General features: G+C 44.9%; 1 protein-coding gene across 1 annotated transcript in view; it reads left to right on the top strand.

Moving 5' to 3' along the window:
* LOC139411912 (adhesion G-protein coupled receptor V1-like) overlaps positions 1-15618 on the top strand; it is a 213606-nt gene that overhangs the window by 11518 nt on the left and 186470 nt on the right. The window contains exons 4-16 of the mRNA XM_071158667.1: positions 1452-1556; positions 1844-1957; positions 2165-2733; positions 2929-3199; positions 4574-4903; positions 9419-9595; positions 9970-10193; positions 12519-12645; positions 12966-13151; positions 13574-13754; positions 13974-14137; positions 14303-14426; positions 14558-14818. Of these exons, the coding sequence (XP_071014768.1) occupies positions 1452-1556; positions 1844-1957; positions 2165-2733; positions 2929-3199; positions 4574-4903; positions 9419-9595; positions 9970-10193; positions 12519-12645; positions 12966-13151; positions 13574-13754; positions 13974-14137; positions 14303-14426; positions 14558-14818 (2833 nt within the window). The remainder of the gene's footprint in view (positions 1-1451; positions 1557-1843; positions 1958-2164; positions 2734-2928; positions 3200-4573; positions 4904-9418; positions 9596-9969; positions 10194-12518; positions 12646-12965; positions 13152-13573; positions 13755-13973; positions 14138-14302; positions 14427-14557; positions 14819-15618) is intronic.

Genomic DNA, 15618 nt, shown 5'->3' with positions numbered 1-15618 from the left:
GGTGTCTATGACTTAATGCAAACAGCTTTTGCCCATTGTCATAGTTAATGAGGAAGATTGTAATAAAGGTATTCATTTCCTGCACTAATGTGTTACCATTTCCATGGTGTCACGTTTCCTTTGTCTCAGTATGCCTTTTTTAATGAATTTTTATTTTTTCCTTGACAGAATAATTATTCTCCTCTTTGACTGTGCATTTTTGGCAGTTCTTACTTTCGCCACTTAGAGGGCGATGGGACGATTTCTGGTGTTCAGTACTTCCAAAGTTGTTGACTGTTTTTGTGCTTGCCAGTTAGCTGGCAGTTCTCAGCTGTTAGCAGCCAATGGCTAGCAGTTCTCAGCTTCTTATTGACGATAAAAACAGACGATTGCCATCATTTTAATTACTGAATTATTTAATGTAACAAATCAAACATTAAACTTCGTAAACAATTCATGGTCATTCATGTTAACCTTGGGGCGGCAGGTGGCCTGGTGGTTAGAGGGTTGGGACAGTAACCGAAAGGTTGCTAGATCGAATCCCTGAGCTGACGAGGTAAAAATGTGTCGTTCTGCCCCTGAACAAGGCAGTTAGCTTTGTTAACACCCTAGGCTGTCATTGTAAATAATAAGTTGTTCTTAACTGACTTGCCTAGTTAAATAAAGGTTAAAAAAAATCAACTCATATAGAATTCCTTTAGACTTGGGGTCTATTTGAAACAAGGCGTTTATTTGCTGACATATGCGCGGTTGCCTGACTATTAAAAGGGACTGGCGGCTATTTGAGTCTGAGTTTAATTGAAGTTTTACAGTAGTTTAAATTTGTCTCACTCTGCAGTCTTGTTTGTTATTATCACAGAGAATTTGAGAGCACGTAGGGGGTATAATTTGGCTTCCGAATACAGTACGTACCATGTTAGATGTTTTGAGAGGGAAGGCTTTGTCACTGTCAGGATAAGGAAATTAGGTTTAGGACAAGGGTGTGTCAGGAGTGGGTCAGGAGTGGGGGTGAAATGCCACAGAGCAGATCCATGCAGATGGTTGTGCAGAAGGGTTTAGGGGTTGCCAGGGGCAGCACAACCACAATGGCAGCAGTTTGCTCCCAGGATTAACTTGTCAGTGGCAGTTTTGGGGGTTACTATGGTAACCATGTATTGGGGTCTTATTTGGGATCTTCTTCGAAAACCATTAAAGGACTCTGCAATTCTGATTTTGAAACATGTTTTTTTGTTTAGTTTCTCCACTCATCGTGTGGTCAATGAAACTCGTTGTCTTGTGGAGAGGAACTAATTCATTTCATAATCACTGAAGACAACGTTCATTGTGTGAAACATAAACAAACTTACTAAAGCTGCCTCATCCTGAATACTGGGACTGCAGGACCCTTTGTTACTTAGGTGAAACAAAAGACAAGTTCTGACTGCCTTTGACTTATCCCCCCCCCCACCCCTTCATCTTTCTCTCTCCTCCAGACTAAACAGATCGTCGTGGATGAGCCTAGAGGGAGGAGCCAGTATGTGCCTCTAAGCCTGGTCAGAGAGAAGGGGACGTATGGGACAGTGACGGTCAACTTTGAGGTGAGTTCACTGTAACTGACCCCTGTTTGACCTCCTTCAGTAGGCCATTTTCATTTTAGTGTGGATGTCTATCTGCTACCCAGTCTACTTATGCCAACCTCACATGCACAAGGACACACACACACACACACACACACACACACACACACACACACACACACACACACACACACACACACACACACACACACACACACACACACACACACACACACACACACCTCTTTCAGGTAAACTTATTCCAGAACTGTCATTATGGCATTATGTTGTGTTTTGTACACGGTCAGATCTCTGGAGGCCCTAACTCTGCCCTGGAGGACCTCAGTCCAGACCAGGGGAACATCACCATCCCACCTGGACGGGCTATGGTGGTCTTCAGCATCCTCATCCAGGATGACCAGGTACCCTGTCCTCTTTCCTCCTTTCACATGTCATCACACCTTTCACCAGACAACTCCACATCAAACACATGGATCATCTGAAGCTTTCTTTTGCTGGCTAAGTCAACCAGGAGTTACTAAACCATTGAGATAACACTATCTATTTACTGTATATATTTCTATATGGTAACATATCACTAAACCTTTTTTTCCTGTCATCTCTCTCAGATCCCTGAGGATGACGAGGTGTTCACAGTAAAGCTGACGGGCGTAGCGGGCGGGGCACTCCTCAACCCCAACGGCAGCAGTGTAGAGCTGAAGATCCGCCGTAACGACAGCCCCTTGCGCTTCTCCCTGTCTCTGGTGGCCGTGGCCGAGAACGCCGGGGTCATCTCCCTGACCGTGACCCGTGGCAGCCTGGCTGACCACAGCCGTCTGGTGGGCTCCGACGACACAGAGGTCTCTGTAGATTACGTGGTCGTCAGTGGCGAAGGGGCGGGCAGCGCCACACCAACGGTGGATTTTGTGGACCTGCAGACGGTGCACAGGGTGACGTTTCCCCCGCAGGTCTACGAGGTGCCACTGCTCTTCAGAGTCAACGATGACAAGGTGCCGGAGATCGCAGAGTCGTTCCAAGTGGTGCTGCTGGAGGATACTGTGAGAGGAGACGCCGTGCTGATCCCTCCCAAAGCCATCCTGGTCACCATCGAACCCAATGATAAGCCACACGGGGTCCTGTCAATCAGCAGCAGCCCTCTCACTCAGCCAATCAGTATCAACGAGGATGTGACGGACAGGTGGGTTGAACTACAGACAGGAGGAGAATCTCATTGGTTCAGGTTGAAGTGTTACACACAATTATCCCATTTTATTTTACATGCATGGAAAAAAATGTACAGTGACATTTTTACATAATAGTTTCCAAACACATTGACACTCAAGTGTTTCTGTCTGTGCTATTTTCACAACCCCACCCCCTCTCATTCCTAAAGATTTGACGGTATCTCCATTGTGAGGAACGGGGGGAATCATGGCGACGTCTCCGTCAACTGGACCATCAGTCGGAACTCCAGTGACCGCTCGCCCGTGTCAGATGACCTGAGCCCAGAAAGGGGCATGTTGCGGTTCAGGGCGGGCCAGATGAGTACGGCCCTGCTCTTGAACATCACAGCAGACAAGCTTCCAGAGGAGGCAGAGGCCTTCGTCCTCCGACTGCTGCCGGACACTGTGCAGGGAGGGGCCGAGGTGGACGAGCCTATGGAGGTCAGTCTGGCCAATCACACTACAACTATAGATTCGGATTCTACTGCTTTTGATTGATTGATTGATTGATTGATTGGTCCAAAAGTATGGTTCTATCAGTTTCTCTTCCAATACTAGAGTTTTGTTTTGTATACATCCAAAGGTTTTTCAAGTATTTCTTAATCAGATTTAATATTCCTTTCTGTCATGTTGTTAATGCTGGTGTTTTGTGGAGCTCTGTGTTGGCTTTTTTGGTTATTTGCCATACCAGATAGACAATTTGAGAAAGTTTCTTGTCTGGGAGCTTAGTGCCATGTCTAGAACAGAGCAGTGGCTGGCTGAGAGAGAGAGAGAGACAGAGAGGGAAGGAGGGAGGGAGGGAGAAAGAGGGAGCAGGTCTACTACCTATGCCCTGCTGGGGAGGGTTGCGGGGGAGGGCTGCACTTCTGGAAAACACATCGGCAGAGCCGTCCCCTACCCTCTGAAGGATGTGGTCATTTGTGCGTGCGCGCCTGTGTGTGTGTGTGTGTCTGTGTGTGTGTGTGTGGGGGGGGGGGGGGGTGTCTCTCTCTCTCTCTCTCTCTCTGCGTGTGCGTGCGTGCGTGTGTGCGTGTGTGTGTGTGTGTGTGTGTGTGTATGTGTGTGTGTGTGTGTGTGTGTGTGTGTGTGTGTGTGTGTGTGTGTGTGTGTGTGTGTGTGTGTGTGTGTGTGTGTGTGTGTGGCACTGTAATGTCTTTGTCACAGCTTCCCATCTTAGCTATGTGTGAAAGGAATGCCTACATCTAAACCTGGTTTATGTTTAAATACATTAGAACACACACACACACACACACAGAGACACACACACACACACACACACACACACACACACACAGTGATTGGACTCTCAGCGTGTGGTATCTGCTGTCCGTATGTGTTTAGGGAATTCATTCAGAAGTGCTTGTATGCATTAGAAGGAAACTCTTGTAGTTAATCACGGTATATGTCAAGTTGATATACTGTAAATGATTTAGCACACAGTTCTAAATGCTGCAACACAGTCCTGGACAAATGACTACAGTAAGTCCTAGTAAAAAAGCTAATGAAAACTATTTCAGCCCATTTAATTAAATTATCCCAGAGCTCCTTTTTATGACAAGGAGTCTGATGCTTTCTCCTCTCCTTCCTCTCCTCCCTCCTTCCTCTCCTCACTCCTTCCTCTCCTCACTCCTTCCTCTCCTCTCCTCTCCTCTCCTCTCCTCTCCTCTTCTCTCCTCTCCTCTCCTCTCCTCCCTCCTTCCTCTCCTCACTCCTTTCCTCACTCCTTTCTCTCCTCTCCTTCCTATCCTCTTCTTCCTCTCCTCTCTCCTCCCTCCTTACTCTCTTCCCTCCTTCCTCTCCTCCCTCCTTCCACAGATGGTGTTTTACATCCAGGACAGTGATGATGTGTACGGCCTGTTCCTCTTCCACCCCGAGAAGACCCAGACCATCCAGAGTCGACCCGACAGCCGCTTCCTGTCCCTCAGCTTTCTGCGGGAGGGGGGTACGCTGGGGGAGGTGGCCCTGTCCCTCACCGCCCTCTACATCCCTGCTGGGCCCGTGGACCCTGGGCTGGCCCGGGACAGGGTGCTGAATGCTAGCCGCTCTACTACCTTGCTGTTCTCTCAGGGCCAGGACCAGGCCAGACTCACCCTGCCTATCCGCAACGACGCCTTCCTGCAAAACAGAGCCCACTTCCTTATCCAGGTAGGGTGAGACGTCACAGATCAGACCTAGGATAACTATACTTTTAACTATTCTTTGTGAAACATTTTTTTTTAAGTCAGGGCACAAATAGTTACTTTGGAGATTAATACAGATATTTGAATACAGATGTCAGGAAGTGACGACTTTTCAGAAACTATTGGCTGCCTTCAACTAATGGCAAAGCTGTATCTCAAATCAAATCAAATTGTATTTGTCACATGCGCCGAATACAACAAGTGTAGGCCTTACAGTGAAATGCTTACTCACAAGCCCTTTCCCACCAATGCATTTGTAATATTTACAAAATAAACTAAAGTATATATATTTTTAAAGTAACACATAGAATAACAATAACGAGGCTATATACAGGGGTACCGGTACCGAGTCAATGTGCGGGGGTACAGGTTAGTTGAGGTAATTGAGGTAATATGTACATGTAGCAGTGGTGGAAAAAGTACCCAATTGTCGTACTTGAGTAAAAGTAAAGATACCTTAATAGAAAATGACTCAAGTAAAAGTGAAAGTCACCCAGTAAAATTCTACTTCAGTAAAAGTATTTAGTTTTAAATATACTTAAGTATCAAAAGTAAATGTATGAATCATTTCAAATTCCTTGTATTCGGCAAACCAGACCGCACCATTTTCTTGTTTTTAAATATTTTACGGATCGACTGGGGCACACTGCAACCCTCAGACATAAAGCATGTGTTTAGTGTCTGCAGTAGGGACGACCAGTGATGTTCTCTTGACAATTGTGTGAATTAGACCATTTTCCTGTCCTGCTAACGAGTAATTTTGTCTGTCATGGAAAATGTATGGAGTAAAAAGTACATCATTTTCTTTAGGAATGTAGTGAAGTAAAAGTATAAAGTTGTCAAATATATACAGTGCCTTGTGAAAGTATTCGGCCCCCTTGAACTTTGCGACCTTTTGCCACATTTCAGGCTTCAATCATAAAGATATAAAACTGTATTTTTTTGTGAAGAATCAACAACAAGTGGGACACAATCATGAAGTGGAACGACATTTATTGGATATTTCAAACTTTTTTAACAAATCAAAAACTGAAAAATTGGGCGTGCAAAATTATTCAGCCCCTTTAAGTTAATACTTTGTAGCGCCACCTTTTGCTGCGATTACAGCTGTAAGTCGCTTGGGGTATGTCTCTATCAGTTTTGCACATCGAGAGACTGACATTTTTTCCCATTCCTCCTTGCAAAACAGCTCGAGCTCAGTGAGGTTGGATGGAGAGCATTTGTGAACAGCAGTTTTCAGTTCTTTCCACAGATTCTCGATTGGATTCAGGTCTGGACTTTGACTTGGCCATTCTAACACCTGGATATGTTTATTTTTGAACCATTCCATTGTAGATTTTGCTTTATGTTTTGGATCATTGTCTTGTTGGAAGACAAATCTCCGTCCCAGTCTCAGGTCTTTTGCAGACTCCATCAGGTTTTTTCCAGAATGGTCCTGTATTTGGCTCCATCCATCTTCCCATCAATTTTAACCATCTTCCCTGTCCCTGCTGAAGAAAAGCAGGCCCAAACCATGATGCTGCCACCACCATATTTGACAGTGGGGATGGTGTGTTCAGCTGTGTTGCTTTTACGCCAAACATAACGTTTTGCATTGTTGCCAAAAAGTTCAATTTTGGTTTCATCTGACCAGAGCACCTTCTTCCACATGTTTGGTGTGTCTCCGAGGTGGCTTGTGGCAAACTTTAAACAACACTTTTTATGGATATCTTTAAGAAATGGCTTTCTTCTTGCCACTCTTCCATAAAGGCCAGATTTGTGCAATATACGACTGATTGTTGTCCTATGGACAGAGTCTCCCACCTCAGCTGTAGATCTCTGCAGTTCATCCAGAGTGATCATGGGCCTCTTGGCTGCATCTCTGATCAGTCTTCTCCTTGTATGAGCTGAAAGTTTAGAGGGACGGCCAGGTCTTGGTAGATTTGCAGTGGTCTGATACTCCTTCCATTTCAATATTATCGCTTGCACAGTGCTCCTTGGGATGTTTAAAGCTTGGGAAATCTTTTTGTATCCAAATCCGGCTTTAAACTTCTTCACAACAGTATCTCGGACCTGCCTGGTGTGTTCCTTGTTCTTCATGATGCTCTCTGCGCTTTTAACGGACCTCTGAGACTATCACAGTGCAGGTGCATTTATACGGAGACTTGATTACACACAGGTGGATTGTATTTATCATCATTAGTCATTTAGGTCAACATTGGATCATTCAGAGATCCTCACTGAACTTCTGGAGAGAGTTTGCTGCACTGAAAGTAAAGGGGCTGAATAATTTTGCACGCCCAATTTTTCAGTTTTTGATTTGTTAAAAAAGTTTGAAATATCCAATAAATGTCGTTCCACTTCATGATTGTGTCCCACTTGTTGTTGATTCTTCACCAAAAAATACAGTTTTATATCTTTATGTTTGAAGCCTGAAATGTGGCAAAAGGTCGCAAAGTTCAAGGGGGCCGAATACTTTCGCAAGGCACTGTAAATAGTAAAGTAAAGTACAGATACCACAAAAAACTACTTAAGTACTTTACATCACTGACATGTGGGTAGGGGTACTGCTTGTTGAAGATAGAAATAGAATGACTAGAGCACACACCATCTCCTGTTCTATTCCAATCTATCTGACAGTCATTTTTGATCTACACAAAACATATACATTTGAACATTCTGTGTCGATTCTCCTGAATGTCCATTTCCCCAGGTGTACATAATCAAGTCAAACCACTTAACCAGTGCTATTTTGTACAGAGAAGTTAAAATAAGGTGCAACTACTGTATCTTTTTCAAACACTGAAAAGGTTGAAAAATGGCAATTAATTTTATGATACCTGAAAATACTGCAAAGTAATTCAAAGCCATTTGTAAACAGAAGGTTGGGATGCTAAAACAATTTTAAACCGCTTTGTCCATCTGAGGGTGAATGTTCTTGTTTCAAACACACACTATACCATCTTTAAAGGGACAGTTTACTCAGAATGCAAACTAACATGATTTTCCACTGACCTTGGCTGTAGTTGATTTAAGAAGGTCATTTTGGGGTATTTAGTTTCCTTTCAACACGTAATAGGCATATTTTGTTACTGTTGGTTTTCTCAGTAACATATAACATTAAACTGGTCGTTAATATATTTGTTCGTCATTTTGAAGCTGCAAAAGTGGTCTACTCTCATGTTGAGGTGATTCATGTATTTAATTCTAGATTATAGGCAATATTAAGATTCTTATCCAGGAGCCTTCCGAACCATGTGCTTATGATCATATATTTAGACTAATTCATCCCACTGTTGTAGTTGTTGGTTCTTCATCAAATATTTGACAGTCATCAAATAAATGTTTTTGTTTTCAAATAACTTGCATGTATTCAAATACCTTCAAATCTTATTTGTTTATGAAGTGTGACCAAATATGATTTGTTTTTGAATATCAATGACATTTTTGTCTTTTTGGTTGAAACTCTTTATAAACTATATTTGACTAGTATTTTGAAAGAATACTATTTTGAAAGAATACTTTGTGCTGTCACGGACAGCAACACCGTTTGGTCAAATACTGATCTAATCATTGAAGCACTGTCACAGGGAGCTGGAGACACAAGTCTTACATGGGAGCTTTCATATACAGTAGATTAGAAGATCCATTTTGTTCAAATGTGAGAAGACATTAACTTAGCTCACGTGTACAGCTGTATGCTAATGCTATTGGAAAGTTGTCAGCTACTCCAGCTCTGGGAAATGTTGGTTGGTTCTTGGTTTAGTCAAGCTTGTCCAGAGACACGGTCCCTCATTTGCATGTGTGAGTGCCTTGGACCTGAGAACTGTGGTCGGGCCCTTTGCCAGGGGATCTGTCCAACAGTCCAAACAAATAGCCCTCATCAAGCAACACATAAAAACGAACACTAAATTGAAGTACCTCCTTCATATTCAATGGGTCCCAAACTGCTTTCCCACACATACACACTCACACACGCCCGCACTCACACACACACGCCCGCACTCACACACACACGCCCGCACTCACACACACACGCCTGCACTCACACACAACGCACTCACACACACACGCCCCACTCTCACTTACACTCACACTCACACACACACACACACACACACACACACACACACACACGCCCGCACTCACACACGCCCCACTCTCACTTACACTCACACTCACACACGCACACGCACACACACACACACACACACACACACACACACACACACACACACACACACACACACACACACACACACACGCACGCACGCACGCACACACACACACACACACACACACACACACACGTGCCTCTACTTATATACCGCCCATATGAGAGTCATGGGGGCTGTATTTTATTTTCTCCTTTCTTAAAGACATTTTTAACATTGTTTCATTTTCCATTTGGCTAACATAATGTCACATACTGGTATTAATGTTGAGTCATGTATTTCTGATGAAGATTTGTGCTTAATGATCATTGTTGTCTCTCTCTCAGCTGGACCGTGTGGACCTGGTCAGTATCAGCCCTCCGATCCCGTCTGTGAGTCCTCGCTTCGGAGGGGCGCTCAACCTCACCCTCACAGTCACCCCTGACATCGCAAATGGGGAGATCGGCTTTACCAGTAACACTACGGTGGTGGTGTATGAGCCAGAGGACACCAACACTAGCACGGTATGCTAACCCTCTGTCTGCATCAATGGAACACAAGTTAACATGCTAACCTTCTGTCTGCATCAATGGAACACAAGTTAACATGCTAACCCTCTGTCTGCATCAATGGAACACAAGTTAACATGCTAACCTTCTGTCTGCATCAATGGAACACAAGTTAACATGCTAACCCTCTGTCTGCATCAATTTTGCGCTTCTGCGATGGCAATTTTTTGGGCAAAATCAGCAATTCCCCTCATATAACGCTAAAGTCTTTGAAACGCTACAGTCTTTGAAATGGAAAGATTATTGCTTCTTGTCATAAGTCAGTTTCTTCAAGTCTCTAATATGACTGCTGATGGTTGAGGGTTAAGATATTCTGCCTCCTGTTACAGGTGACCCTCAGCCTGCGGCGGGATGGGACAGATGGACAGGCTGTGGTATTCTGGAGCCTTCGACCAATCGGAGACAACCAGGCTGACGTCACCCCTGACGACCTGAAACCCCTGAGCGGCTCAGTGGTGTTCCTGACTGGACAGAGTGACGCGGTCATCAACGTCACCATCATGGCCGACAACATCCCAGAGGTCAACGAGACCCTTCTCCTCACCCTGGACAGGTACTGCACTGCAACCCTGAGGAGCTTTGGTTGGCCAACATATTTTCATTCAGTTAATCAGTGGCAATGTGACTTCATAAGTGCCTGTGTCTGACTATGCTCTGTTTAGGTACCACACACCACACACCATTTCCCTATGGTATGTCCTACCTGGGGTTTGATTCAGTAGATTACTGGCCACTAGTTAATTTACTGAACAATACAAGGATGTGCTTAAAATTCTAACAAAAAATCAATAGTCTATTCTAAGAATTGCTAATGCGAGCAGTGAGACCAGGGTGTCATGGGCTTTTAAGGAGAGCTCATCCCTTACCCTTCCCCTACCTCACCCCTACAGTTACCCCTTCCCCTACCTCACCCCTATCCTTACCCTTACCCCTACCCCTACCCTTGCCCTTTCCCCTACACTCACCCCTACCTCTACCCTTACCCCTACCCCTATCCCTTCCCTTACCCTTACCCCTTTCCCTTACCCCAATCCCTGCCTGTCATCTGTTATCCATGACCTTGTCTCTCTCTCTCCCTCCTTCCCACCCCTATCCTGCAGAGTGGAGACTGCGCGCTTTGTAGTGTACTTTGTGTAAGTGGAGAGGGGAGTGAGTCTGGACCCTTTGTGTGCTGTGAATTGGGACTTTCTCTGGGGAAAAGGGACCACTTTAGGATTTCTGTGACCTTTGGTTGATGGGAGACGGGGTTGTTGTGGTGGTTGTTGTGGGAAGAGAGGGTGTGGGGAGTAAGGAGGGATCTTCTTTGTGTTGCACCTAATTTAACCATTCTTCCTGTAAAGAGATCAGTGTTTGTATGCATGCTGCACGTTGCCTGCAAGTGTTTGTTTGGAATGCTTTACACACAGGTTTCCTGCTGTGTGAGAGAGAGGCTTGGGGGGCCACTGAGTTACAATGTTATTCAGAGCAGTCACAATAACAGGCCTCTCTGGTCATTACTGAACATCACACAATATAAGGAATTACTAGATGACAATACCTGGTGCAAGCTTTGAAGTGCATGTCCTCTACTTTGATTTTGTCACTCCTTGTTGTTTTACACACACTCTTCGATGGTTTTAAAAGTACACTGCAACCCCATGCCCCTGGTGTACGGTGCATTCGGAAAGTATTCAGACCGCTTGACTTTTCCACATTTTGTTACGTTACAGCCTTATTCTAAAATGTTTTTCCTCATCAATATACACACAATACCCCATAATGAGAAAGCGAAAACAGTTTTTTTTCAAATTTTTCAAATATAAAAAAAAAAAAAAAGAAATACCTTATTTACATAAATATTTAGACCCCTTGCTATGAGACTCGAAATTGAGCTCAGATGCATCCTGTTTCCATTGATCATCCTTGAGATGTCTCTTGATTGGAGTCCACCTGTGGTAAATTCAATTGACTGGACATGATTTGGAAAGGCACACAATAGTCTATATAAGGTCCCACAGTTGACAGATATGTCAGAGCAAAAACCAAGCCATGAGGTCGAAGGAATTGTTGTAGAGCTCCGAGAAGACAGGATTGTGTTGAAGCACAGATCTGGGGAAGGGTACCAAAAAATTACTGCAGCATTGAAGGTCCCCAAGAACACAGTGGCCTCCATCATTCTTAAATGGAAGAAGTTTGGAACCACCAAGACTCTTCCTAGAGCTGGCCACCCAGCCAAACTGAGCAATCGGGGGAGAAGGACCTTGGTCAGGGAGGTGACCAAGAACCCGATGGTCACTCTGACAGAGCTCCAGAGTTCCTCTGTGGAGATGGGAGAACTTCCAGGAGGACAACCATCTCTGTAGCACTCTACCAATCAGGCCTATATGGTAGAGTGTCCAGACGGAAAACACTCCTCAGTAAAAGGCACATGACAGCCCGCTTCGAGTTTGCCAAAAGGCACCTATACGACTCTCAGACCACGAGAAACAAGATTCTCTGGTCTGATGAAACCAAGATTGAACTCTTTGGCTTGAATGCCAAGCATCACATCTGCAGGGACTGGGAGACTAGTGAACGGAGAAAAGTACAGAGATATATTTAATGAAAACCTACTCCAGAGCGCTCTGGACCTTAGACTGGGGAGAAGAATGGGAGAAACTCCCCAATAACAGGTGTGCCAAACTTGTAGCGTCATACCCAAGAAGACTCGAGGCTGTAATCGCTGCCTAAGGTGCTTCAACAAAGTACTGAGTAAAGGGTCTGAAAACTTATGTTAATGTGATATTTCAGTCTTGTTTTTTTACAAAAAAGTCAAGGGTTCTGAATACTTTCCGAATGCACTATAGAGGCCTGTGAGTTCCTTCGTAGTCTAGATACTGAGTTCCCCTCTGTGTTGCAGGACTAACGTTGAGAACCAGATCCTGAAGCCTGGCTTCACCCGTCGAGAGATTGTCATCGTGGAGAACGACGACCCAGGTGGAGTCTTTGAGTTCTCCTCCTTCTCCAGAGGACCCTGGTACATTAACGTACGTCTGAAACACACACTTAGATATCATGGTTGTTGATGCTCATCTGTTTCATCCACTGGACTGCATGTTGAAATGACCAACCAGGTCATTTTTGCGAAAGACCATGGCCCCAATGCATCTCAAAGTAGAAGTGCTGATCTATAACCAGTTTAGCCTTTTATATCATAATGAATAAGAGGCAGGACCTGATCCTAGATCAGAACTCCTACTCTGACACTTTTTCTAAATATGGTTAAATCAATGGCTAACCTACATCAAAAACAGCAACACTTCTGACCCATAGTTTGTCCCTTTTTTCTGTGACCTTTGCCCTGTAGGAGGGTGAGGCGGTGGAGCTGAGTGTGATCCGGACCAAGGGGCAGCTACTCAAACAGCTGGTGCAGTACGCACTCATACCCTCGGGCAACACAGAGTTCTACGGCGCTACCGGTGTCCTGGAGTTCAAGCCCGGGGAGAGGGAGGTGCTGGTAGCACTGGTGGCACGGCCTGACGAGGTCCCCGAGGTACAGCTACAGTGCTGTCTGGTATCATGTATGGCATCATGTATGGCATCATGAATGCCATGGACACCTCTTCCTGACTGTTAGGGTGTCACTGGTCTTACAGTTTCCAGTTTGAATTGCCGATGAAATTCAACATCAGTTGATTTTGTTACGATAGTTAACAGTATACAGGTATGTGTTTGAGTGTAGAGCACGGTGGGCAGATTACAGTGAGACAGTCCTGTTATTGTGTGTGTGTGTGTGTGTGTGTGTGTGTGTGTGTGTGTGTGTGTGTGTGTGTGTGTGTGTGTGTGTGTGTGTGTGTGTGTGTGTGTGTGTGTGTGTGTGTGTGTGTGTGTGTGTGTGTGTGTGTGTGTGTGTGTGTGTGTGTGTGTGTGTGTGTGTGTGTGTGTGTGCGTGTGTGCGTGTGTGTGTGCGTGTAGCTGGATGAGACATTCTCGATGGTACTCAGCAGCTACAGCACTCCAGCCAGTCGCCTTGGCAACCACCGAGAGGTCAACATCACGGTGCGCAGGAACGATGACCCCTTCGGGGTCATCGAGTTCATCCGTTCTGGACTGGCAGAGGCCATCAACGAGAGCAAAGGCTCCCAGTCTCACTCAGGTACAATGGAGCAGTGGAGGAACAGTGACTACCAACTATACAGCACTTTAGGACTATGTAGTATAACAAAAGAAATGTAACAGGAAAACAGTTGTGATCATATTTTAAGTCATTTTAATTATTTAAAATGAGGATGCAGTAGAGAGATGATAAAGGAACTAATAGGATTGAGTGTATTGTATTGTGAACAGTGTGTTATGTTGTGGGTCTGCTTGGCAGTGGCCTATCCCGTGGTGAGGAACAGGGGTCACTTCGGGAAGGTGTCAGTGTCCTGGGTCCTAGAGCCCCACATGTCTGCTGACGTCAGCCCCGTACAGGGATACATTGTGTTTGCTGAGGGGGAGTATATGAAAAACCTCACCCTCTTCTCTGTACCTGATGAGGTAAAGCTGTCTCTCAAACACAACGGTATCTGACCAACTACTACAATCAGGTCTCCTTGACATAATATATTGTGTGATTTATGTCAATAGAGTTTCATGATTTGGATGGTACTGTATCTTCCATCTTATCTACACAATAGTGACAGTGTCTTGTTTCCCCATAAGATACCAGAGGCAATGGAGAATTTCACCATCACTCTCCTCGGTGCGACAGGGGGAGCAAGACTTGGGAACATACTCGACGCCAGCTTGCACATAAACAAAAACGATAACCCAATTTACTTTGCAGGTGAGGATCAAGTTCAGCTGTGTATCGCCAGACATAAAGTGGATATGTCAAGTGACATTGTTTTTATGTCAAGCGACATAGTTTGTCAGTTGACATAAGGTGACATAAGACTCTGTCTCTCTGTCCTTCAGAGCCTGTGGTTGTCAGGCTTCAGGAGGGGGGCGTGGCTAACTTGACTGTTTTGAGGGCTGGTCCGGCTGACTTTGTTGCCACGGTGATGTATCGCGTGGACTATGGTGAGGCGTCACCTCGTGACTTGGCCCCGCTGAGTAACAACACTGTGCTGGTGTTTGGCGTGGGACAATGGATGAAGAACATCTATGTAGTCGTGGAGGAGGACGACATACCTGAGACCGAAGAACCATTCTATATCATTCTCTACAACACTACAGGTGTGGAAGACTGACTCGCTTTCTTTGCACTGAAACAGACAAGATATTTCTCCTGACCTCGTGATCTGAACAGGAAAAACCCCTGAGCCCTAGTATTAGCCAATAGCTAAAATCTAGAATGTTGCCTGGTCTGGTCAGGTCACGTGACCAAGAAACCCCCCTGGCCATTCTTATGTTTGATTACGTTCTATTCAATTACTCAATCTAATTTATACTCTCAATACAAGAGCACAAAGTTACATGGGTCAAGTCATTTTGGAGGCAGCTGTAGCACGAATCAACCAGCCTCATTGCTTTGACTGTATTTCCATGTTTAGTAGCCAGTCTCTTTGACAGTTCTTTCTGTACATTGGTGAGTAACTGGGTTGATTAGCATTGACTCTGGTGACTCTGAAATGCCCTCCTAATCCCAGGTTTTTGGGAAACAGACAGGGATGAAAGGCTGTGGGGGAACTTAATTACTGAACTCAGACTCACTCTGCAAGCTGCAGCACACAGCCAGGCCACTACTCGGCCTGCCTGGATGGCTGTATACACATGGACCACTTTGATAGAGAATACGTGTTGACTCACTCTGCTCCATTCCAAGCCTTAGTTTATAAGAGGGCTCTTATGTTTTTGTTGTTGTGGCGGACATCTGCACGCAGAACCCTGACCCTCTCTGCTGGGTTGCGGTGGTTACCGTGTGCTATGTTAATGAGAACACTCTTTCGTTTATGTTATGATATTTAGCATGACAATTACAATGTGCTTATTTCAAAGCAACCTGGTCTCTGTCTCTCTCTGTATTCCTTATAAAA

Source organism: Oncorhynchus clarkii, chromosome 6 (genome assembly GCF_045791955.1).
Source record: "Oncorhynchus clarkii lewisi isolate Uvic-CL-2024 chromosome 6, UVic_Ocla_1.0, whole genome shotgun sequence".
NCBI lineage: Eukaryota > Metazoa > Chordata > Actinopteri > Salmoniformes > Salmonidae > Oncorhynchus > Oncorhynchus clarkii.
Note: the sequence above shows the minus strand (reverse complement) of the source record. Positions and strands in the feature narration are given on the sequence as shown.